The 27093-nt window shown below is 39.1% G+C and overlaps 1 protein-coding gene across 1 annotated transcript; it reads right to left on the bottom strand.

Annotated features, from left to right (window-relative positions):
* Positions 1-11560: 11560 nt before the first annotated feature.
* ranbp1 (RAN binding protein 1) lies at positions 11561-26943 on the bottom strand. Its single transcript, XM_052032267.1, has 6 exons — positions 26799-26943; positions 23945-24081; positions 19753-19910; positions 15976-16104; positions 14210-14266; positions 11561-12932 (listed from the first exon to the last, which is right to left on the bottom strand). The coding sequence occupies exons 1-6, from the start codon at positions 26811-26813 to the stop codon at positions 12799-12801; spliced, it is 630 nt and encodes a 209-aa protein (XP_051888227.1). The 5' UTR covers positions 26814-26943; the 3' UTR covers positions 11561-12798.
* Between the last annotated feature and the right edge of the window lie 150 nt (positions 26944-27093).

Here is a 27093-nt window from a genome sequence, read left to right as displayed (position 1 = left end):
CAGATCCCCTTTGATTCTTTTGCCATCTACCTGCTCTAAAGGGTAATTTACAGTCGCCAGTTAATCTCCTGGCCAGTTAACCTTCTTTAGGACGTGGGAGGGAACTGGGGTCCTCAGCAGAAGCTGACACCAGAACATGCAAACAGACCAGAGGTCAGGCTGAACTCAGGCTCTGAAGCTATGAGGTGGCAGCACCAACTGCTGCCCCTTTCCAAACGGTTCCAGTCCCCCTCCAGAAATAAGAGCTCAACATACTTGGTTGATTGTCCAGTAGAGTATGATAGGGGCAATGTGAGTGTAGAGGAGACACAAGAGACTGCAGATGCTGGAATCTGCAACAACAAACAATCTGCTGGAGGAACTCAGCAAGTCGAGCAGCGTCTGTGGGAGGAGAGGAATTGCTGACGTTTCAGGTTGAAACCCAGCTTCAGTGTGTGAGTTTAGAGGTGCAACTTTTCCAATGAACTTGAGGCTCTTTACTCCCTCAGATGAATATGAAAGATCTAAAAGAAGATCAGGGGAGTTCTCACCAGATCTTTGATAATGTTCATCTCTCAGCTACAAATCAAACACTGTAATCATGATCACACTGGGACCACGTGGGAGCTTGCTGTACACAGATTGATTGCTACATTTCCTATATTGTACCATGAGCACACTTCGAAAGTACTGCAACCTGTAAATTACTCTGGATTTTCCAGAAAGATCAATGAAGTTGTAATATAATGCATGACTTTCTTGCAAAATAAATGCTATTTTGATCTTCATTTTGAAACCTGCATCTCCTCTATACCTATAATAGTCACTATATTTCAAAAATAATTCATAAACTTCCTCTGGAATTTTCTGAAACAGTTAGGAACCCACTCTATCAAGCCAATGGTTTACTTTATTCCCCTTAATTCTCATGAAAATCAAGGTGGCTTGTGCAAGGTATGTCCTCAGCGACAAGGAATTTATACCTTTCATTTTCCAAAAGTCTGTAGTTTTTCAGCAAATTAAATTCCCTGTAAAATTGTAATGATCATGTAGCAGCAATCAGAGCTAGAACACAGAACAATTGTTACAAGCATTTTACCTCATTCTTCAATCAATTGTCCCAGGGTGGATTATTGGGAAATTAGATTGGAAAAATGGTAAGATTAAACCTTTGCAATCATTTATTATGCCATGTTGTCTTCAAATCCCTTCACGACTGAACCTTCCTCATTTCTAATCTTCTTTTGCCCTAAACCTTCCCTACTATTCATTCAATTCTGCCTCTGTGCATCACTGTTTATCAAAACTCCTCCACTGGTGATCTTCAGAACCCAGCTCCTCAGCTCTTGAACTAACTCTGTAAACCTCTCTGCCTCTGTCATCACCTGAACTATTGATCTGGAGATATGAGTTCAAAATCCAGTGTGGCAGCTGGTAGGACTCTGTTAATTAAATACATTTGGAATTAAGAAATTAGTTTCAAAAATGAAATCCATGGAACTACTGGATTGTCCTAAAAAACTAAATGGTTCATTAATGATCTTCAGGGAAGGAAATTTGCTATTCTTCTCTGTCTGGTCTATGTGTGACACCAGACCCAGAATAAAACGATTGACTTTAATCTGCCCCTAGAATGGTCAGGTAGATTGCTCAGTTACAACTGCTCTGCTAGTGATGCTGTGGGAATACCTTAACCACAAGAAAGTGGCTCACCATCACCAGAGATGGGTTTTAAATGCTTGCAGTGCCCATAGGAATAAACAGAAAACATGGGCTACTACTCTACATTTTGCAGCCAATGCTTTATTGTAGTGTGCGTAAAACAAGCCCCAGAGACTCCAGACAGCCTTTGCAAACAGCAGTATCTAAAGAGGCATCAAAGGGATTAACCTTTGAATCAAATCCTATAGTCGGACAATCAGTGACAATAAACCCAGATAAAATCCATTGAGCCGGTTCCTCTGTTGCCCAAATTAATTTTCGTGACTGAAAAGGAAGGAAAAACATTAGGAATTGTTTTTATTTCTTGCTGTCAAAGTTAACAATACCTCCCGAAATTAAGTACAACAGAAACTAGGAAAGAGGGTGCTACATTGGTCTTAATACTCTGGGTTAAAGAGGCAGCAGCGTTACTGATCCTGATGGTTATGAAGTGACCTGCACTATTCGTGTGGGTGACACCTTTAATGACTGTACGGAGTACTCCAAGACCGGATTACAAACACTGCCTCCCACTATTGTTTGTTATGTGTACGTGTCATCTTAATATTAAGATCAAGTCTCAGCGACGGAATAAAAGGCACCCAAACTTTGCAATGTGGCTGTCGTAGACGAGAAGTTATTTATCAAGAGTTACAGATAAGAACTCGGAATTCTAAGACTCACTTCCATGACATGACACTTCCAAGCAATAATTATTTACTTCCCTTCCGAAAGATAATTCCTTGGGCCAGATTCCACAGGTGGAAAACTGACCACTGACAGTGTAGGTAAACTCCTCCACTGCGCAGGAATCACAGCTGCTCCTGGGATTTCATCTTCAGCTCCAACCTTCTCCTGACCCATCTCTTTCTTTGCTTCAGAAAACATGGTCTATCCCAGAAGAGGCTCCAGATTTTCTACTTACCTGCCTCTCCTCTGCCTAATTAACTTCCCCACCTGTGAACTGAGATGGTCAATCGACTGCGGAGTCCGTCGTTGTCAGACAATCCTGTCTTTCTCTGAAATACACACATAACCCACCTTCAGCAAGGTATCAGCACCAGATGATAAAACACTGGCCAATTTCCACCTCTCCAGCACTAGGGAGCTGAAATCAATAGCAGTAGCTCAGTGCAGCCGAGTATTCAAAACCACTGATCTTCTGAATTGTAACACTTACTAACACACTGTGTATCCCGACCCTGCCGTTCACTGCTTTAATCAGATGAGATATCAGGCCAGTTTGATAACTGTTTTTGCAGATTTTTATAAAACCCTTCCTTGGTTTTTTTTGTCTATTGATGGGTGTTTAGTCAATGGAGAGAATTTCATAAAACTTACAGCATAGACACAGGCCCTTCAGCCTCATGAGTCTGTTCTAGGTTTTATACTCCGCATGAGCTCCTCCCATCCAATGTTCATCTGACCCGATTCACAAATTCCCTTCTCTTTCACGAGTTTATCCAGTTACCCCTTAAAGGCACCCATACCTTCCATTTCATGTTTCACATTGCAACCATTCTGTGTGTTGGATATTTTCTCCTGAGTTCCTTACTGGATTTATAACTGACCTTTGTGGGACAAGGTGTTCAATAGCTCGATAATAAAAAAAGCAGCTCACCAGCTAACATCCCCAAAAAGTAACTCCAGAAAATAGTGTTGAATAGACTGTTTAAATAATTAAACCATAAAAATAAATCCGTTAGGTGTTCAGCATTTGGGTTCAGCAAACTTCTGGTTAATGTTGGGACAACTCACTTGCCTCCACTGGTCCTGATCACAGCAATATAAGCCAGAGGCATCGTTTGAACTTAAGCTCTGCTCTCATCCAATGACAACCACCGCACAGAAAATGCCATCCAACAATCAGAGAGCAGGTTTACCCCCAAATAACTGGTCGACTGACCAAGACACCGGCAACTGCTTCCTGCTATCCCAACCTTTAGGAGAAAGTTTCAAAAATGGTGGCTTTGTTTGTGTGCCAACACACCAGCAATAACACAAGTGCGTCTTTAACATGCACATCAGTCAGTGAGTTGAGCCGATTAAGGGATAAGATGCGAGTTGTGATTCTGATGTGAGCTTATTGGTCAATTTATTCAGCTCCAACGTATGTAGCATGAATAGCATCACTCCGTCAACCTCCCTGTTATTTTCAAGAACTCGCTGGGTTTATATTTACTAAACTTACCGCAGAATGTCAAGTCTTATAATCAGCAGTCTAGGTAGCCTTTAAACAATGGGGATATTGTCAATGTAATGCTAGTGGCTACCCTGAAACATTTAAACTCTAGAGTCTCATCACATCAAGGTTCTTATGGATTTAAATATTGTCAAATCTTAAATATTCACAATTTCCTTGTCTGTTCCCTCCTCTAATCCATTATTTCTTTCCTCCTCTTTTTCTACCCGATTTGATTATTCAGCCAATTTCATTCATCTCTTCACGGGTCTTATGGCCCTCTCGGTCATCAACTCACACTGTCAGTGGGATGATTATTAAGCTGTAGGATGCTGATTCTATCTCCATGGTAACACTGACAATTCAGTATAGTCCTGGTGCAATGTCCTGTGCAACAGAAAATTAAGCCTCTTGCTCCCTCTGGTGCTGATATGATAAATTACAAAGCAACAAAGTTTGTAAAAAGTACAACCAGGCTACTACTGGTGGACCAGGTAATTAAAGTACAGTTTGTGCAAGCATTTCACAGTCTGCTTGTTGCTGCACAAGTCCCTGCCCTGCAATTTTCCTTTTTTTTATTAGATTAGCGACATGGATTTTTTTTGTCAATAATAACATACCTTAAAAATATGAGAACTGGAGAATACTTCCCCTCTGTCGTCAGATTTCCGAACAGTCCATGAACCCATGAACACTACCTCATTATTCCTTTTTTTTTGCACTATTTATTTTGTAATTTATAGATTTTTATGTCTTTGCACTGTACTGCTGCCGCAAAACAACAAATTTCATGTCATATAAGGCAGTGATAATAAACCTGATTCCAACGTTTAAGGTGAAATATCACTCCAATCTTTGAGAGGGGCTGTGAGGTCAAAGTGTGGGCTTTGGTGAGTGTCAGGCTTCAGTGAGGAGGGTGAGTAGTGATCAGGTAAGGATTATTATCTTCTCTTTCTTAGTAGGAGAAAGTGGGGATAAAGTATACAGAAGGAAGGGCAGTGATATACACCTCCTGCAGGATTTGGGGAGATTAGGGACATTTCCAGTGTCCCTGATGACTATACCTACGGGAAGTGTGTCCACCTAGAGCTATTCTCTAACCTCACAGAGCAGTGGGAGCTGCAGTTGGACTTGCTATGGAGCATCCAAGATGTGGAAAATGTGGTAGATGGTAAGTTTAGCAAGTTGGTCACACCACGGATACGTAGGGTAGATGAGTGCAGGCAGTTAGTGCAGGAAGTCCCCCATCGACATTCCCCACTCAAGCAGATATAACATTTTGGATCCTGTTTGGGGGGTTGGGGGGGGGTGTTAGAAATGGTCTCTGAGGAAAATGGCCACAGTAGCCAGGTTTGTGTCACCATGTTTGGCTCTGATGCACATGTAGGGGAAGGAAAGTTGAGTTGGTGGTGGTGGGGGATTCATTATTGAGGGAGACAGGCATTTCTGTAGCCAAGAGTGAAACTCCTGGTGACGGTGCGTTGCTTCCCTGGTACCAGGGTGAAGGATGTATCGGACTGGCTGCAGAACATTCTGAAGGGAAAGCGAGAGCAGTCAGAACTAACGGCACACATTGATACTAATAACATAGGCAGAGAAAAGGACAAGTTTAGGGAGTTAGGCTGAAGGTTAAAAAGCAGGACCTCTAGGGTTGTGATCTCGGGATTACTCCGTGCCACGTTCTGGTGAGGGTACAAATAGGATAAGACAGGCGAATGCGTGGCCAAAGAGCAGATGCAGGAGGGAGGACTTGGATCATTGAGATAGCTTCTGGGGCAGGTGGGACCTGTAGGAGGAGGACTGGACAGGACCAATATCCTTGCAGAGAGGTTAGCTCACTCTACCTGGGAGGATTTAAGCTAATTTGGTAGTGGGGTGGGAAACTCAGTAGCAGTTGGGGAGATCAGCTTGAATGTCAAGGATAAATCAAGCCAGTCCAGTGAGCAGAGCAGAGTGGGGCAGGCTAGGGACATGGGAGGGCTATCAGGCTCAACTGCATTTACTTTAATCAAGGAGAATCAAGGATAAGTCAAATGAGTTTAGAGCAGGGATCAGCACTTGGACTTACAATGTTACTGCAATCACAGAAACACGATTGAGTGAAGGGCAGGACTGCAAGCTTAGTGTTCTGGTGTATAGATGTTTCAGACATGGTACATAAGGATGCAAAAGAGGAGGAGTTGCGCTTCTGATCAGCAGTACGTAGAGATGATATCCTGGACGGATCATCCAATGAGGCCATACGGGTAGAACTTGAGAATAAGAGAGGGGGGGAAATCACTTTGCTGGGGTTATACTATAGGCATTCCAATAGGCAGCAGAAACAGTTGATGTAAGCTAATTGCAGAAAGGTAAAAGCAATAGGTTATAGTAGTGGGGAATTTTAATTTCCCCGATATTGCTTTAGGGTAAGGGGTATAGATGGAGTGGAATTTGTTAAGTGCATCCAAGATAGTTTTTTGTGACAATATGTTGGTAGTCCGACAAGAGGAGCTGTACCCAACCTTATCTTAGGAAATGAAACTGGGTGGGTGGTGAAAGTGTCATTTGGGTAATACTTTGGAATCAATGGCCATAATTTTGTAAGTTTTAAGGTAGTTATGGAAAAGGATAAGGTTGGTCCTTATGTTGAGGTCCTAAATTGGAAGGCAGCTGATTTTGACAGCATTAAAGAGGATCTGGCAAAAGTAGATGGGAAAAAATGCTTGCAGGCAGAACAGAATCTGACAGGTAGAGAGTTAGAAAGAGTTGAGGGCCCACATGTTCCAGTAAGGGTGAAGGGCAAAGATGGCAAGATTAGGGAACCTTGAATGACAAAGATTATTGACAAAGGACTGACAAAATTTTTGATGAGGAACAAAAAGGAAGCAAACGACAGGTATTGACAACTACAATTGGACAAATCCCTTGATTATAAAGTGTAGGAGAGTACTTAAGAAAGCACTTAAGGAAGGCAAAAATAGGCCCTGAAAAATCATTGGCAGGTAAGATTAATGAGAATCCCAAGTCATTCTACTATTAGGTGTAAGAGGATGGCCAAATAAAGAGTGGGTCCCCTGAGTAACCCAATGGGTAATCTATGTGTGGATCCAGGGGATGTGGGCAAGGTCCTAAATGCATATTCCTGTCTGTAACCACCAAGGAGAAGAGCATGGAGGATAACTACAGGCTGGTGAGCCTTATATCAGTGGTAGGGAAATTACTGGAGAAAATTCCAATGAATAGGGATTTGGAAAGGCAGTGACTAAATAATAAGGATACGGCTTTGTGCCGGGGAAATCCTGATGCCCTAATTTGATTTGAGTTTTTTTCCTGAGGTAACAAAGGAGATTGAAGACAGTAGGGTGGTGACTTGTTTATATGGACCTCAATAAGGCATTTGACAATGTTCTGCAAGGTCCAGAAGATTAAGGCACCTGGGACCCAAGGTGAGCTGGCTAATTAGATTCAAAATTGGCTTGGTGATAGGAGGCAGAGGGTAGTGGTGGGTGTTTTTCTGATTGGAAGTCTGTGACCAGTGGTTATCTCAGGCTGTAGAACAGAGAGTTGGTGGAGAGAGTGTTGACAGATGGAACTTAATCCTAACAAGTGCAAGGTCTTTAGGAAGTCAAATAGGGCAAGGATATATATATAGTAAATGGTAGGGCACTATGAATGTAAATGAAGAGAGACACCTGGAGGTCCAAGTCCACAGTTGTCTGAAAGCAGCACAGGTGGATGGGGTGGGGAAGGAGGCATATGGCACATTTGCCTCCATATGTTAGTGCATAGTGAGGAAGTGAAGGGTTAAGAATTGCAACCATACCTATAACTGGCATTTATATTTCTTTAGCAAGGACTAGCAAGCTGCTGACCCACTAGTTAGGTTGGAACGTTAAGTATGTTAACTGCCTTTGTTTTGGGTAACGAACCACTCCGATATGTCAGATGGTGGCGATACTGGGTGTAATTAACATCGAGGTGAAGGCTTGGTCTGAACAATGAAGGGTGATACCTGCCTTTGAAAGCCTTGATTATAACTCAATTACACTAAGACAAAAGGTGTGATAGCTGTCTCAGGATCTCTATAGCTTGACAAACTCGCGGCGCCGTTTGCATGGGATGTGCGTGACAATTCCTGTATAAATGTCTGTCTGCCCTGTGTTCGGGGAGAACTCGGGAAGCGACTCTTAGTGAGTGCTGAAGAGAATTCTCCTAGCAGTGCACTGCTAATAAAGGTATTTGTTCGAATTGACCTCATGGCACTGTGTTATTTACAGCGGACGGAAAGGGAGAATTGATTTCGGGACGACAATAGAACAAGGGTTGGTGCATCATACTGCAACCCTTACAAAACACATCTCAATGGACTTGGGAGTATTGCATGCAGTTTTGGTCACCAGACTCTAGGAGGCATGTGGTTGTGCTGAGAGTAAGGGAGATGCATCAGGATGTTGCCTGGATTGGAGGACTCGTTATGAGGAAAGGTCAGTTGGTATCTGGAATGTGCTATCAGTGGAGGTGGTGGGATCAGATAGAATCACTACATTTGAGAGGCATTTAGGCAGTGGAATAGGCAAGATGCAGAAGGACAAGGCCCTGATGTGTGAAGGTGGGATTAGCATGAATGGGCAAAAATATTGGCAAGGATGTAGTGAGCTAAAGTGCCCATTTCTAAGCTGTACAATTCTATAAACCCATGATACTAAATCTTTTTCACCCATTCCCAAATAAAGCTGATATTTTGCTTATTCAGGGATCCAAATCCATGGATAAAACTCCATAGAAGGTGGCCAAAACAGAGATCAGCACCATTTGCTTCTTGGAAACCCGACTAATTCCCCAATCCAGCATCAATCCTGTTTAACTATGTATAATAGATGTGGATAATGAGTCTACTGATTTACACCTCCTTTCAACCCATCTTGTCTTTACTGTACCAGCACCATTCCCTTTATGCCATGCATGTTTTCCATTTGATCATTCTGGTTTTCACAGATCTTTTCTCTGCAACTCTCATTTTTTCTCTTGCCATACTTCCTTAAACATTTTTCTTTCTCTAAATTTATGGAAGGTCACCAACTTGAAATGGTCTTCATTTTTTCTCCCAAACAACTTTTAGCATTATTGGTTAAGAAATCAAAATTGACTAATCAGCTGGCAAGCCATGAGGAAGGGTGCAGGGAACAGTCATAAAAGCAATTACAATATTTTTAAATTGTGTAGTTCAAGGATAATTAAAGGCAAGGACCAGAACTATTTTATGAATAATCTGGAACTTTTAAAGATCAGGGACATCAGGTCAGATACGAGATTTAGTTTTTAAAAAATCACAAGTAATTGTCTAATTTTTGTCCACTTTCAGCTTATGTCCAAACAATATAGTAATTAAAATGATAGAGAAAAATTGAGACCAAGGTTGAGAGGTCTGAGTTGATGAAGGCAAGAACAGTGAAGTAAGTTTAGACAAGATTCCTTCAGCTGAGTTGATGTAATCGGAGAGGTTTCACCATACCTTCTCCACTCTCCCCTTTTGAAAACTGAGAGGAAACCACAAGTTACACTATTAGTGAGACCAAGTGAAGGGTCACACAACCAAAATGTTCCATTGAAATCCCAGAGAGATTGAGGCAATGTAAGACAATGAGTCTTACAGGAATGTTTCAAGGAAGATGTTTTCCCACTTGTGATCTTTACCGTTGACTAGATTATTCTGTTTGAGCCTTGCACATTTGGAGATTTATTTTTATTAAAAGATTGCCTCGTTTTAAAACAAGTTCAGCCATGTTGAGATTTGTGGGTTGCACAATCCCACCCCTCCACCCCCCCCCCCCCCCCCAAAATCTGAGTAAGGAAGCTGATAGCAAGATCTCAGAATGTGCCAATGTTATGCCACAAACTATTACTGACTAAACTGACAATTAGGTGAGCCACCAGAGGCAAGGATCAAAGTCACGATACCAGTGTCAGAATAAGCCAGAGCTTGGAGCATAACACAGCACGTGCTGCTTGTTACACTTTGCACCTCACCAGCCCCAAGTTTAACGGTGCTGTATTAAGTGACACATAATAATGGCGCAGCAAAAGCAACTTGCATCTGACTGAGCAATGGGACATGCTAAGAGTTTTGTTCATCAGGCATCTAACAGTTCAGAAAAAGAAAGTGGGACAATGGAAAACCAGATCAAATCAGATACAGAAAGAGGCAAGCGTGGAGAGAGAAAGGTACGAACATTTTAAAAATCTCTAGCAACTTATTACATGCAATAATGAAACAGTTTTAATGTTCTTTCTGGGCTAAAGAGCTTGATTTGCATAATATCAATCATCAAAGTTATTTACTTGTACTCCACTTCCAACTTGAAGCATTAAGATGCAATTCAGCAAATCTCAAATTACTGGGAGGGGAACTGCACAAATAACATTAAGGTGAGTAGCAGCTTAAACTGACCAGCCAGTTCTGAAGATTCACAAAACATTTAGATATCCTGAACATGCCGGCTGCTTTGTTCATCAGTAAGACTAAGCTCAATATTCACAGAGTAGAACAAAGGCAGGTCAAATTCAGCAGCTGAATGCAACTACTCGCACACAAATACAATGAATGAAAGAGTTTTGGATGAAGTCAAAGTACATCAACATTCAACAGCCCAACAATACAGAGCAACAGCTAACAAAGCCGAAATAGGTTAAAGTTGAATAAGATAATTGAAACAGGATAATAGAAAGGAAATAATAATTGGACTGTTCAATACTTTCACAGCACATTACAAACACCCATAACGTAATAGAACACATTCCTAACCACGTCACAGAATTAACACCTTCAGATTTTACCTTGTGAATTTAAAGGAGCAAATTAAAAGCAGGGGTAGAAGTTTAAGGAAGGAATTCAAAAGATTAGACAACTGAAGGCAGCCATGAGTGGTAGAAGTGTAAAAAAGAGGCAAGCACAAGGAGGTAAGAACTAGAAGTGTACAGAAATTTGAGAATTGTAGGGCTGGAGATGCCAGCCCTACAACGTAGACAGGAGATACAGCCTTCATAGAGTTGGCTAAAGCTAAAGGATCACATTGCTATTTGGAGTATTCCATTGTGCAGCGATTTACTGCAAGCTGGTATAAACATCGAGTTCTAGGTAAAGGTCCATCACTGTATTGAGCAAGAGCCTGACCATAGGTCACCAGTCTGCTTCTTAGCTAAAGCTTGAAGACATTTTTAAATTCAAATGGAGCTCCTTAATTAACTTCCCGATGGGATGCAGTTACTCTTCATAGTCTCTTTGAAAATGGAGTCTATCTGCTCTTAAGTGTGGCTGATTTGACATAAGAATTGAAGACATTTGAGAGAGATCTGGGTGAAGGGGTATTTATTTCAGTAATACTAAAAATGTATGAACTGGAAACGGTAGGACTGGTGAAAAGATCATTCCCTGTAAAGTATTAGCAGCATGGAATCAAAACCACAGCCAAAGAAGAGCAAAGACCTAGCTATGAATCAAGTCCTTTATCTGACAGCGGTGGTGTATCATACAATACTGGGAGAACCAAATAAGTAGCTTTCAATGTTTTGATGAAGTTGGAGACCTATCTTGCAGCACTCACATACAATGGGAAAACCTCTTAATAGAAATGTAGCATAATGGTGGAAGCAAACAGAAACAAAAACTGAAGCAAATCAATTAAAACAACCTATAAAACACCTTCTTTGCACTGCATGCTGTTTGCAAAAACCTTTATTGCAAATTTCCTAACGAGAGTATCAATTTTCAACAGTTTCATTTATAAGTTTCCCCATTACAAAACAGTAGATCAAGATGGTTTGTTCATTCCAACAGAAACAAGATTATACACAAATGTTTGTGGTCCATGGCAAGCATACGCAAACTTATCAGAACAAGTTCTCTTTCAAATTGAACAATCTTTTCTAATAGGTAAAGCCCGTGTAACTAATGTGCATACCAATTGTACGGCTACCATTATAGATTCTGCCGCACACCCACAGCATAGCTGTCACCAGCAGGAAAAATCAAATAAGTCCACTGTGAAACTATCAGCATCACTCCGTCTTCACATGCATTACTCGTGCATTATATTAGTACCATCAGACAATATTTGGTGTCAGTTTGAGATCTGATAGCAATGTATTTGGACCTGTACTGGTTTATAATTTTTCTGGGGGTGCCACTGGGCCAAAAACAGATCCAACTAAAGAGCATTGGCATGGCGGCAGTCTCCTGCTACTTGACAGTTTCCTCATTGGGATACTCTAACCAAGCACGGTTAAATTACAACAGAAATTTCTATCCGTTTCTCCTCTTTATGACCCAAGAGTTCTCAGGATAAAACTCAACTAAATCTGTAATGAACTTGCCACTAATCTTTCTATTGTGTATTCTGTCAGTTACCAATTTAGGTGGGGGAAAAAAACTACAGTAAAAATTTAAAAAAATCTTAAATGTAATCTTCCAGCATTGGTGTCATACTTGGCCCAGAACCATTGCAGGGCAAAAATAATAATAAAAAAACCTAAGAGTTCTTTTTTCATGTACAACTTAACTGAATTTTATTTGGTTATAAACCATCTACTACCCAATGTGGGAATTCTGACAATAAGTCCCATTCGCAAAACAAAATTTTAAAAAGTCAGTCATACACTGTAAAGCATGTTATAATCACCAATTTTTCAGGAATTAAAGCAATAGATTTAAATTATTCTCTCAGAAGACTGTAAATAGATAAGGCAGTAGTTAACACTCCTAGAATTTTCACCAAGGAATACATTAGCACATTTATGGTGGCTGATGACTGAGGAATGACATTCTGTGAAGGTACTGTATCTTCATAACCAATTTGGGAGCACAGGGCAAGAGCCTGGAAAAGGGCTCATCTGTGTCCAAACCCAGTTCATTACAGTCTGCTGTAAAAAAAGGAAAGGGAAACAAGGACCAGGATTAATTAATTCTCTTCAGTTTTTTCACTGGTCCCTTCCTTCTTCTCACATTCTTCCTCTTTGGTGGATTCTTTGTTATCCTCCTTTACAGACAATTCCTCTAGCTTTTCAGCAACCTTATCTGCACTTTCATTGTTACCTAATAGGAAACAGATAGTGAAAATGGGTGTCAAGTTGTCTTTATAATATTACTTCAAAGAGAAAGGAGATGCCCCTGCATAACTAGAACAGATAGGAAGGCCAATTGCACTTTGGTTGCCACATTTACTCACAGAATAGTAACTGCTCTTCAAAAGTCATTCTGTCTGCAAAGCATTTTTGGATATCATGACCATGTGAAAGGTACCATTTCAAGAGAGGCATTTTCTTTCTATAACTCTCAAGAGAGCAATTAAGATACCATAGCAACATACACAGAAGCAGCAGAAATTGGTCAGATTCATCCTTGAGCTGTCACACCATTCAGTATCTTAAATCTTCTAACATTCACGTTCACACGCACCTCCCAGATCCCTTCATTTAGTGTCCAAAACCCTTGCTCTTGATTCTAGTGTGCAATCACATTTGGGGTGACAGAAGCAGCCTAGAATTTCTACATAATTGCTCAAATTTTCTCTAGATCATTTCTTACAACTTTAATTTACAAGAGGGCAAAGTGTGGGTCTGGAAGGAGAGGGGAAGAGAGAGGAAGAGAAAGAGGGAGAAAAATACCACTCCCCATGAACAAATAGAAAATGAATGATGATCAAATTGACATAGATGGAAAAAATGTCAAAAAGCATTAAGGATCTAATAAAGTGTGTCACTAGTATCCAATTGTCTTTTATTTGCACTATTTGAAGCCATAAATACCCATCTTTAAATCAACAGATCCCTGCAAAAAGTCAAATTGTAATAACATCTGTGTATTTCAGATTTCTCTCAGTAACAGACTCTTCAACACACTTTCAGATTACAATATTTCCATCAACTCAAGTTCTCGAATGATTAAAGATATGATTCAAAGTTAGTAGATTCGTGAACAGTCAGAAAAATGTGAGTGGCAGTTTTAAACAGATGACTAGAAATCTTAACACAGTTTGTCTTTCCACAGATGCTGCCTGAACTGCTGGTATTTCAAGCATTTTCTGTTTTTATTTCCGATTCCAATTTTCTGCATTGTTTTTCCAAACAGTTCATTCCAAGAAAATGAAATTTACAACTTAAACACAGCATGGGAAAGTGCCTTGCTGTCTTGGCCAACTATGCATTCACACGTTATAAATCATGACCTCAAATCAATAAGATCAAATATTTGATTTTATGTGAAAGCTCAATTTAAATGCAAACTGTCACCATTTTTAGTAATTTCTCAACTGCATCACAGACTATTTATGGCTGTTTAAATATGTGTCAGAATTTAAAAAGGTATATTACCTTTTAGTTTCATCTTCTCTTTGCATTCTTCAAACTTTGCCTTAAACTTCTGTGCATCTAATGTGGGAAAAAAAACATTATTGCAACTGCAGAAGTAAAGTTCTTTTTAAAACCAGAAACTTTTGAAGTGTATTAAGTGGGGAACTTAATATGTAGCACACAACAGAAGTATAAAAATCAACCTGGTCTAGTGCAGCAATTTCACTACTGAGTTAATATTTCCTGGAAACTCACCAACCCGAGTAAGGATTGCTTCACTATCTAATGCTTCACTGATTTGCTGAATTCAGACAGTATCCAACTTTACCATGTGGATCCTGCCAAGCACGTCAACAGTCTTGATGGTGTAACTATTTTCTTTGTAGGAAAGGTAGTGAGATTGAAGACCAAGTCCATTTTATAGATGAAGCAAGACTATAGAGGTCCACAAATAAGTGAAGCAAGGCATGTCAAAGCAATGTACTCCCCATTTTAAAAATCACAAGAAGTTGAAAAAGACATCTCCAGATTTATGAGAAATTACCTATAAAAACTGGATTTGCTGCATCATACCCCGATGCCAACAGTGGACGAATTGCCCGTTAAGCTGTCAATTTGTACCACAGTGGAAACTGATCACAGCACATACATATATTCAGGAAGTGGGAGTAATCCAGGTCAAAGAAGCCTTTTGATTGTGTTTTGGGACACTCTTGTAACTGCTAATAGGTGTGAAAAGATTAGGGAACTGATTGATTTAACACCCATCGTGCAAATACTGAGTAGCTTAGACTTCAGCAAGTTGCAGTTTTCCCTCTGTTTCTACTGTTTGCCATCAGCTCAGTGAAATCTAATTTTTTCATCTTTATATTCGCGATGTAAAAATTAGTGAATAAACCGAGCTGCTTCTGCCCAAGATGGAGCACATCAGATACCAAAACCAGCAACTTCAAAAATGCCATTAATGCAAGTTATGCCTTTTTGATATGTATAGATTGACAGGCAACTTGAAATGGTAGAGACTGTATACGCGACACTGGCACTTAGTACCCGAAGTTAATTAAGATTCAATTACAGAACATAGCATTGGAGTCGCATGTTAATCAAACCAGGCAAGAACAGATTCCATTCCATGAGGAAATTAGTGAACCAGTTATAACTTTAGAAAATCAAATGCATTGGATAATCATAATGCTAGCCCAAAAGTTTCCAGATTTGTTAAAAGTAGAATTACAACCAGCCACTGCAACATGAAACCACCAGGTCGGTAATGCCCTTCCAAAAACTTAAGTGGTATCTATATAGAAATTTAATTATAATTCCTTATATTTCAGTTCTTCAGTAAAAAGAAATGGTTTTAACTAACCGTTTATCAATTCTACACATCCACCTAATGTCCATGTGATCTCAATAGAACCTCTCACATGCACAACTCTACTGGACGGTCTGGAGTCACATAAAAGCCAAATCAGGCAGGGGCTATAGCGAGCCAGATGCGTGACTTTGTGGTCATCATTACCAATGACGAGATTTTTTTTTAAAAGTTCTAGATTTAAAACTTAGTGATGGAATGTGAATTCAGATCTCTGGACTATTAGACCAGACCTCTAGATTACTAGCCCAGTAATTTAGTTGCTACACCACCACTGCACTGAAGTGGTATGTAGAATTGGTCGAGAGGAGTTTGAATTTTCCAGGTCAACAAGTGTTATTCAAGGTGGTTTATAATTTCAGTTGTGTTACAAGTTTAGAATTCATACACAGTTTATTTCCAGTATAATACTTACTTTCTTTATTCAAGAATCGGATAGCCAGAAGCTCAGGTTTGGGTTCTTCATCTGCAAAGTCAGCGGGTGCATTCCACACCCATGCCCGGTCACTACCAACATTAGGCCTTAGCTCCATGGAAGGTGTAACTGGGAATAAAATTAGTGACCATACATCAAAACAATTTGCTTGTCATAAAAAAAACTTCATTTTAGCAGCTGATTACATTGTTTTTAAATGAAAAGTTATATCAGAGCAACAGGCCTTATTTTGATCCAAAGGAGAATTCCTCAATTTTAGGCAGCAAAATACAGAAAAGCCACTTTCAAATAATGGCTTCTCAATTCTCGAGCCGGTGCTTCATTCCACCAGAGACAAGGCCCTTACTGCCTCAATTGAGAGTCAGTTTTTGTTTTAAATGCATGAATGTAGAAAACTTTATACCATGTGTTCAACTGCAAGGCCAGCGGAAATGAAAACCAGATTATTCAGTTGACAGCCAAACATGTTTTCAAGTGTGGTCAGCAAGCAACAGAAAACAGCACAAATCTGGCTAAATGCTGACCCTGACTTAGCCCATACAAGATGACAATTTCTGAATAGCCCAATCAGCACAAGGCTACAGACTGGAAGTTGGTCTCAGTGGTCATCACACCCACACTGAAAGCTTTAGCAGATTTCTGGAAGTTTCCCAAGACCTGTTCTGTTGTTTTTGTGCTTGTTCCAACTGGAACCCAAGAGTTAACTTCAAAACTATTGAGCAGCAAGAGAAATATTTCCATCACTGCAAATTCATCTTATGTGGTTGCGAAAGAACTGAAATCTCAGCACATGCACACAAAGGCAAATGTAACTTTATTGTTTAAGGAGGGAAAGAAGAAATAAGGAACTACAAACCAGTTAGCCTGACATTAGTAGTCCAAAAAAAAATCTAAATGTCTTTTATAATAGAAGTGATAGCAGGGCACTTAGAAATTAATAAGGATAGGGCAGAGTCAGTATGAATTTATGGAAGGGGAATCCAGTGAATTTGGACTTACAGAAGACCTTCAATAAGGGGTTATTGAACAAAACTGGAGCACTTGGGATTGAGGTAAGATACTGGCATTGGTTAAGGGAAAGGACCAAAGTAGAAATTAATGTGGAATTTGGGTTGAGAGGTTGTAAGGTTGTGTAACTAGTGGGCTGCTGCAGAAAACCAAGCTTTTCAGTCTATGGTTTGGATGAGGGAGTCATGTGCAATGTATCCAGGTTTGCTGATACTTAGCTGGGTGACAGTTTGGATTGTCAGGATGTAGAGAAACATACAAAAAAAAGGAGGAGCAGGCCCTTGAAGCCTGTTCCACCACTCATTTCAATCATGGCTAATTTACCCAATTATCTCTGTTTTAAATATATTCTGTGATTTAGCTTCCACAGTGTTTAGTGGTAGCAAATTCCATAGGCTCACCACCCTATGTGAAGAAATTGCCTTAGCTCCAAAACTTAAACTACAACCTGAGACAATGACCCCTCACCCTGGCCAGCACCACTATCCTCCCACATCCAGTCTAGCCCTGTCAGAATTTCCTAGGTTTCAACTGATTTTCCCTCATTCTTTTGAACAGCAGCAAGTACAATTCTAGTCCACTGTATTTCTCTTCACACAGCAGTGCCAGCATCCCAGAGCAGTCTTCTGAACCTTTGTTGCACTCCCTTTATGCCAAGTATGTTCTTACCAGCTGTGATCCCACCAAGGCCTTATGTAAATGTAGCCAAGTTTATAGAAACAGCCTTTAAACAGGCAAGGACACAGCAGATGGAAAAACAAGGTCACCCATTTGAGTAGAAAATGTAGAGGCAGAATAGTTTTAAAGGCTAAGAGACTGAAAGATGTTGCTATTAATTGGAATCCTTGTGCACAAACATACGCAGGTGCAGCAAGCAATTAGAAAGGCAAATAGTACATTGGCCCTTAGTGCAAAAGGATTAGAGTATAAGTATAAAGATGTCTTGCTGCAATGATAGAGGGCCCTAATAAGACTACACCTGGAATATTGTGTAGAAGTTTGGTCTCCCTACTCAAGGAGGGATATACTTATGAAAGGGATCAAAACAAGAGCTCACCAGATTGATTCCTGCATTGGAGGAGGAGGGGTATTGAGAATTGAAAAATAAGTGATCACATTGATATTTACAAAACTCTTACACACTTGACAGGGTAAATATAGAGATGTTGTTTTCCCTGGCTGGTGCGTCGAGAATCAATATAGAATAATTGGAGCTCGGGTGCTCATTAATCTTGCATCTGTGAGGGCTCCCTATTTGAGCTACTCTCTAGTCCCAACCACCAGTCTTGCAAATTTTTCTCCACGTTTATCCATTTTCCTCTTGGAGGTCATGATGGAACCTACCTCCACCAAATCTGCAGGCAGTGCATTGCAGACTCTAACCACATGCTGCAAAATAAACATTTATGTCACTAATTCTCTTCCCCTTTAACCTATACCTCAGATCCTCCACTCTTTGCCATAGAGAACACCCTACCAATATTCAGTCTGTCCAGACTAATCTCTCCTCAGCCTTCTCTAATCTATCCTTGTAACTATACTCCCTCACATCAGGAAGCATTCTCCTAAATGTCTTTTGGGCTCTCTCCAATGCCTTCACATCCTTCCTGGAAAGTGGCAACCAGAATTAAATACAACTCTCATAGACTCTGAACCAGTGTTCATCAAGGTTCCACATTACTTCTTTGCTTTAAGACTCTATGCCCCTATTGATAAAGCCTAGAATTTTGTATGCTTTAACTACTTTCTCAACCCACCCCGCTACTTTCAATGATTTGTGCACACATACCTATAGGTCCATCTGTTCCTTAACTTTTAGAACAGTATCCCTTTTACAATATTGCCTCTCCTTAATCTTCCTACTAAACTGTATCACTTCACATTTTTCTGCATTAAATTTCATTTACTACGTCTGCCCATTCCACCAGCCCGTTTGTCTCAGCGGTAATCTATCACTATCCTCTTTGCCAATCGCCATACTACAAAGTTTTGTGTCATCCACAAATTAAAAATTGTGCTTTGAACAATGAAGTCCAGGTTGTTAACATGGAAAAATAAAGCAATGTACCCAACACCAATCCATGTAATATAAAAGACAATCATTTACCCAACTCACTATTGTCTGTTACCTAGCCAACTTCATAGCCATGCTATTAATGTTCCTTTTATGCCACTTTCAGAACCAGAGTCAGTTTCAAAGGGGACAGCTTTTCAGGACAGAGGAGAGAAATTTCATCATCTAGAGTGGCACATAAACAGAGAAGCTACAATGTGTCTGAAAAGTAACAAGGTAGAATGCTTTCATCCATTCATCACTACAACTCAGGGTATAGATCAGTCAAAAAAGATTCACCATCAACTTCCTCTATTTTTTCAGCCTCATTATCTTATCATCTTTTCTGATCTTATGCACGTGCACAGAATAGAACAAGTACCCCACTTCTGAACAGTAGATTTTCATAACAATGATTACCATAGTATTTCAACAATGCAAACGATAAGCAATTCTTCCTCATGGGTAAAAGAAAGTAGCACCTCAAATTCACAATACATACAAGGTACGAGTGCTCCAAAGGATTATTCAAAACACTGAATAAATCCAGTTACAAAAAGAATTATCCTGAACATTCAGAAGTTTACCAAAATGCAATATTAGCTGATTAACAAATCTTGATACCCAGGAAAAATAAAATGAATTACAACTGCCAAAGAGAAAACAACATTTGGAATTTGAGTTAAGTGACCTACGATAATGGTTTGCACAGATTTTGAGAGTTTTATCTCTCCTCATCAGAAGGCGAATTGTTCCCTTTTCCTTGTGCTTCAACAACTTCACATCGCCAGTTCCTCGTTCTTTCCACTCAGGAGGGTCATTCTCAGAGGCATATCTAAAGAGTTTTGCACGCCTGATGAAATAAAAACAAAATTCGGCCATTTTAAAACCTGCATCCAATCTTTTCAAATCACTTTGCAATCATTACCTACTTCATGAAAAAGAGGACCGAAGTAGATCAGCAAATCATCCCTCCAGATGGACTGCAATGTGGTAAAAGTTGTTCAGTGAAATGGGTTTGGTGGGCTCCTAACAAGCAAGGATAGAAGATTCCCACAATGCAAAAAATGTGCACTTGGTTAATGTTAAGATACAAAAGAGAATGAGTGAGCCTTGGTCAGTTTAATATAGTTGACTTGAATATTTGGAACACAACACCTGAATCTGTTGGTTACGTAGAATTTCCACTTTGATACAAAAAATTTAAACACATTTAAAAGGTAAAAGATTTAAAGGTAAAACTTGCCCCCAGAGAGAGCTTACAATTATAACCCTAAAAAGCTCAAAACCCTAACATCCTCCAAATACTACTATTTTGATCTTTAATTTATTATAGGGTACCCGTGCCTCCTAATCAGATGGCTGTGGATTTAAGTGGCACTTTAGAAAAATCTGTACTGAAAGAACTCCACATTTCACTTTCCACATAATGTTAAATTGCCCTGTAAAGGCCACAAGGTCCCAGGGAACTACCCGACAAAGAGCAGGGATGATCCCCAGTGTCAGAGTTCATACTACTCCAGAAACTAACACCATACAAAAAAAAATAATTACTCCGCTGTTCACAGCAGAATGTCAGGCACTGCTTCTTTGCTGAATTTCCTAAGTTACACGACTTTACTTCAAAAGTACCTCAATGACTGTAAAGTACTTTGGAATGTCCTGAGGCTATGACAGGTACCACAGAAGTTTTAACTATTTTAACTATACCAGCTCCAAAACTACTGGCTCTGGAATAAACATGAACAAAAGCACACATCCAGGAATGTTATAGTGTATTTCAAAGAGGAAATGGGCAGTCGAAAGCAAGTATCAACTACAGGGGTGGAGGGAGGTGCCACAGTTTACTAGTGTGAAGGCTGCATTGGTACATGCAACCAAATGAAGTTTTTTTTTCCTTAAAAATCACAATAGGTAACTGCAGATTAGGCATTTATTCCTGACAGCCATCTCAATCAGGCAAATGTTAACCTTTTGACAATACCAAAGGAGTCATTTAAAAAAAAAAATCACAGAAAACGGTATAGTTTAAGTACAAGCAACTGACTGACAATTTTCAGAGTTGTGAAAGATTTAGAAATGTCGAAATTGAGCAGGACCTTATTAAAATAGTAACAAATTTATAGCAGTTCAGGAATTGAGATATTGAGATTGTTAGGGGCACTTCCCCCGCCCCCAAGTGAAAGTAGGATATCAGTCTGTCCTATAGCTTTCGACTCAATCTCTTTTGAAAGAACAATTGCTTTTAGCTGGTGAGAGTTTTCATCTATCATACAATGAAAACAATTGCTCAAATACTGGAGTACCCCAGCACTGACACTCAGAAAGAAATGAGTATTTAGAATCATAGTACTTTTAAACTTCAGTTACAGCATCCATTGTATCTGCTATAAACAGTGAGCGCAGTAACAGTTTGTAATGTACTACAACCCAAGAAAGTATTCAAACATTCTGTTAGGAGCATTATTGAATTGTTTACAAATTGGTAAGAAAAAAACCACACAGGAAAACAGTTAAAACTGAGAACCAGCAGCAAATTGTTCCATTTCAGAAGCAAGAGTGTGCATTGTTTCATTAACACGTCACTTCATTGGAGATGAAAAGAGCTAAACTGAGGTTTAATGCACAAGAATATACCTGTGGATCATTCAAGAAATGCAGAGTAAGCAAAAGATGCCTGAAAAATTTAACAGATACCAATCATTGGTAATTGGTATTGGTTTATTATTGTCACTTGTACCAAGGTACAATGAAAAACTTGTCTTACATACCGATTGTACAGGTCAATTCATTACACAGTGCAGTTACATTGAGTTAGTACAGCGTGTATTGAGGTAGTACAGGTAAAAACAATAACAGTACAGAGTAAAGTGTCGCAGCTACAGAGAGAGCACAGTGCAATAAGGTGCAAGGTCACAAGGTAGATCCTGAAGTCACAGTCCATCTCATTGTATAAGGGAACCATTCAACAGTCTTATCACAGTGGGCTAGAAGCTGTCCTTAAGTCATGTGGAAAAACATATCAGAAGAATTAAATATCTGTCCCTACACCTCTGTTTTTCGATTTTATGTAATCACCAGCTTTTGTGCTAATCAATTTCAAAAACCTCATGTGTCTTTTACTATGTGTCTGCAATGTGACCACACCATACTTCAACAGCTCTCATCCATTGCTCAATTGCCTTCCAATGGCTCAAATGTTATCCAACCAGTCAGCTGATAATTCTGAAAAGCTCTCACTTCCTGCTTCATTATCTATGGACTTCCCTCAAGGTGGTACGATCCTAATCCTACTACTCAGCAACATCATCCCAAATGATGTGACCCCAAACATAGCTGCATACATTCTTTAAGCCCCTCCATTGATTCAATAGTGTCAGTGATTATTCAACAAATTTTAGAATTTTCTCCAATTAAATGTTCGAAAGACCAATGGCTATTACTTTAGACCACCAGTTACCCTTCAACCCCACCGTCACAAATTCTGTCTCATCCACTGTCCGAGAATGAACCAGGCAGCTTGGAATCATACCACCCTATGTGAATCTGAACTATGCTCCTAAGCTCATACACATCCTTCACTAAGACAGCTGCTAACAGTGGCTGCCCAATCACACCCCAGCTCAACTGCTGCTAAAATTCAGCTATACTTGCATCACCTCACAGCCTCAAGAATCCCAGTGCTCTCCCTATATAACCCAAAGTTCACCCAAAATTCTTATCTGTATTCTAACTCTACCAACTCCAGTTCACCCATCAGCATATTGTACGTTAGCCAATACTGGTAGAGTCCACCAACTTTTAAATTAAAATTCATCCATTTACACACACCCCTTCCTCTGCAACCTCTAATCTATTATGATACCTACATACTTGAGAATAGTAGAACTTATCCAGGAATACACATTGTAGCACCACCTGTTCAACACACTTTTGTTAAGTAGCACTCTCAATTGTATATGGGATACAATTAGGGAATATATTTCACTGCATTATTGAGGGAATGCTGCATTCGTAGCCTTTTCAGCTGTTAAATGAAAGCTAACCTTCAGCTGAAAAGATCAAAAAAAGAAAACGCAGGGAGCTCTCAACAAGATTTTGTTCTTTACACTTTTGCCTTAGCTCAATGGTAAATCTTTCACAGGAAAGCAAGTAAATTTTGGCTTAAAGCTACAACCGTTTTAGGGCCTGAGAGCTCAGTTAATACTGACTTCAGTTTAACGAATAATGCCAATTGGATGATGCATGAAGCTAGGTCCTCCCTATACCATAAAGTGGGCATAAAAATTGCAATGACATCAAAGAGTAGAGTGCTCTCCCGGGGCCTTGTCCATTATTTTATCAGTGTTCCTGGTATCTCCCAACCTGCAAGGCAGCCATTTCATTTACCCATGTTTGGATCACAGAATGGCCTTAATGACTGCTGGGTAAAGCAAGTTGTTACTTAAAAAAGATCCTACAAAAACAGATCAACATCATTCATCTGATTGTTTCCTGTGGGACCTTGCTTGTACTTATTGGTTTGTCAGGTTTCACAACAGAAGTAGTAGTGACTACATTTCAAAAAAGTGGCCAAAGTATTTTAAGTGGTTACTTTTATTTTAAACAAACCAGAATTAGTGATTCAACAACAAAAACATGACTGAGGAAAACAGGAGGCCAGCTGGAGATCTCAAGACTAGGCAAAAAGTGGGGTACATAATAAGTGAATCGACTTTTCCAGATTGATGACGTTCAAAAAATGGGCAAGTTACAAAACCACCTACAGAGTACTAGACACCAAGCTAAGAAACCAATTCGACATACACTTACCTGTACAAATCATATTGAGCTGGTTGCAAGCGAAATATGCAAACTTACTGTGTACTTCATATATTAATTACTTACATCTTAAAGAGTTCCTCTTCATCTTCTTCCAATGTTTTTACCTCTTGCTCAGGAAGAGAGACTATTGGCTCAAAGTGAGGATCGTGGTTGGAATCTTCATTCACATTCTCTGTAGTAGTATCATGGTCTCCTGCTTCCTGGAAATAGATACACCAGATAACTGAAACAGGTATTCTTTTGAATCTAAACAGAAAATACTGAAAACATTAACTGTTTCTTTACACAGAAGCTGCCAGGCTTGCTGAGTATTTCCAACATGTTCTGTATTTATTTCAGAATTCCAAGCATCTGCAGTTTTTATTTTCATTCTATTAATCTAATCTAATTTATTGTTATGCAATGGATATTATAATAAATGTTTAACTCTACGTGTTATTTATAGACCACCTTGTAATGATCGAGAATAACATACAAAAGTTGAAGTTCCAACCTGGCTATGCAGCAGTCACCTGGAATTTTGATATTGATTAAAACAAATGTGTGGACAAGAACACAGATGATTTCCAGCCAGTTTACTACATAAAAAATGTTGCAAGTATATCCTGAAACAATTTCTCCCATTGTTGGTGTCATTATTATACAGTTAATTTTTATTTTCACTCATCACCAATCACTCAATTGTTGGTCTACCACCAGCTGTGTTTCACAAACTTTTCCTCCGCTCTTTAAATTCCAATGACCAGTCTTATTTCTGATCATTTACCACCAAACTCATGTCGATTAAAGCATTTATTTGTGGTTATTTAATATCAATCTTTTAGGTTTTTTTTGCACATCCAGGTATAGTTTGCAAAAATGCAGTTATTAAATTTATTGCTCAAAATACATATCACAAACCAACAAACTAAGTGAGAGATAACAACACACTGTCTAGCTCCAATGAAGCGTTAAAGGTCCTGCCTTCATTCTCAAATGCTGATCAGTCAAATGTGGGATTATAATGCAAACAATTTAGGCAAGAATTAAGAGCTTAGTCACAATGAGGGGAACTAAAAAGTATAGAAAATGCCAGACACTCTCTGATTTGATACAATCTCTGAATGCATTAAAACTGCCAAAATTTAAATGTACCTTTTAGCTGGTAGAAAGATTATACTTAAGTACAATACTGTTTTCAGAAGAAAGAAGGTTTAAATGGGGAAACTTAAGTGTCATGAAAACTATCTATTTTAAAAGAGACCATTATCTATGACTGAGAACAATCAAGCAATTGCAAAGGTAAATCACAATCAATATACAAATATGCCAAAAGTTAAAGAAAAATCTTTACACTTCCACATCACAGCCCACATAAATGAGGATGCAGTTCTTTTTCCTCCTCTGGATATGTCCACAATGAGATAGAATGAGGCAGAAAATATTAGTTCATTTCAGAAACATAAAGCAGAAACTAACTCACTTGAGTGCTTGAAAAAAAAACCAGGAACATACAAGGAAGCAACAGGAAAGAATGGGCACATGCACCCTTGAATCAGTTTCCCCATTCAATGAGGCAAGGGTGACTGGCTTATGCACACAGATTTGCCCCTTCTCCCTCAACATCTTTGGTTAACAAAAATTAACAAATGACAAACACATTGTCTGTCAAATTAATTTTTTTGTATACTGTTATCTGCTTTCTTAACTTCACTTTAAGCCATACCTCTAGTTCTAGACGTCACAAATATTATCTTTTAAATTTATCCTCATATTCTCTTAAAATCCAGAAATTCGCCATAAAATAAATTTAATCTTATAAGTTGTTAAGTATAATTTTAAAAATCACATTTATGGAAGCATAGAAATTAATATTGATATGATTTTGAACTGAAATTTAAGAGGCCCAAGAAACCAAGCCAACTGTATGTGCCTTCAAAGAAGACTGAGCATGTTGTGGCAACCTACCGTTAAAAAGTTAACAGTTCTCCCAAAAATTCCTACAAAATAAAACTGCAGTAGGGAGCAAGTACAGAATTACATAGCTCTTATCAATGCATAATTCAAGAGTGATTAAAAAGCAAGAGCAATGTGAAAATTACTCACTAATAGCTGGCAAAAACAACAGCTCCCCAAAATAAAACGCTGATACTAACTATATAAAGAGATTTATTTAATAACTGGTGAAAGAAATTCAACTACCATGGATGACACAACTACTTTATATACACATACAAAATGATAACGTGCACTTATTTTAAAAGGAAATTTAATGAGACTAACACATAAAAAAGGCAGTGCAATCTCATGGGAAATTTGATGACAGATCTGTAATTTTCAAAGAAATTTTTAAAAAATGTTTAGAGAGAGAGAGGTACATTTTCTCTTGAGGAAATGTATACAGTAGACGTTACCTCATCACGTCTTTTAGACTAGCTGGAGAGACAAAAAAACTATACCTTATAAATCACCTCTGTCGCATAGTATTTGATCCACACTAATCCAATAAATGCGCCAAAACAAATCACTTTCATAAAATCACACGATAACACAAATTAAATGGCTTTAAAATGATTCACCTTCATTTAGGCCACCGGTGAACCAAACCAGGGATGGATTTTTACTGCAGAGAGGGGACGAGGTTAAAGAGTAAGGGCCTCGAGAAAAAAAAACTTACAGGTAAAAAAAAATGTTTAAACTAACTAGCGCAAATAAAGGTTTACTAATATTCTATAAATCTTAACCGTCGATACGAATGACAGAGGCCTCTCCATCCAACCCCCCCCCCCTCCTCCCCGAATAAATAAAACTGCAGCCTAGGCATAATCGTGACTTTGGTACACTTTAAAATAAAACGTTAGTTATCAAACATACAGAAGAAATAACAACTTGAATGGAAAAGAGAGTCCCTGAACTTCAAGCACATGTGGATACTTACTCTCTCATCTGCCATTTTAAGGGAGGATGGTGTTAGATTGTGGATGACAAACAATAAAAAGCTTCTCCGGCTCTTTTACTTTCGCGCTTGATTTTGCTCCCACTTCACCTCGGTCCAATATGGCCTCCCTAGCAACCGAGGGCTGGCCTCCAAAAATCACAAGCAGGCACACTTAATGCAGCATAAACAACCCACATATAATATGTTATTCTAAAAATCTGCTTCGTGTTACTTGTCCACGGGAAATATAAAACATAAACTCAATTTTCTCAGCACATTATCTCAGCCCTCAGGC

This window comes from Pristis pectinata, chromosome 17, assembly GCF_009764475.1.
Source record: "Pristis pectinata isolate sPriPec2 chromosome 17, sPriPec2.1.pri, whole genome shotgun sequence".
Lineage (NCBI taxonomy): Eukaryota > Metazoa > Chordata > Chondrichthyes > Rhinopristiformes > Pristidae > Pristis > Pristis pectinata.
Note: the sequence above shows the minus strand (reverse complement) of the source record. Positions and strands in the feature narration are given on the sequence as shown.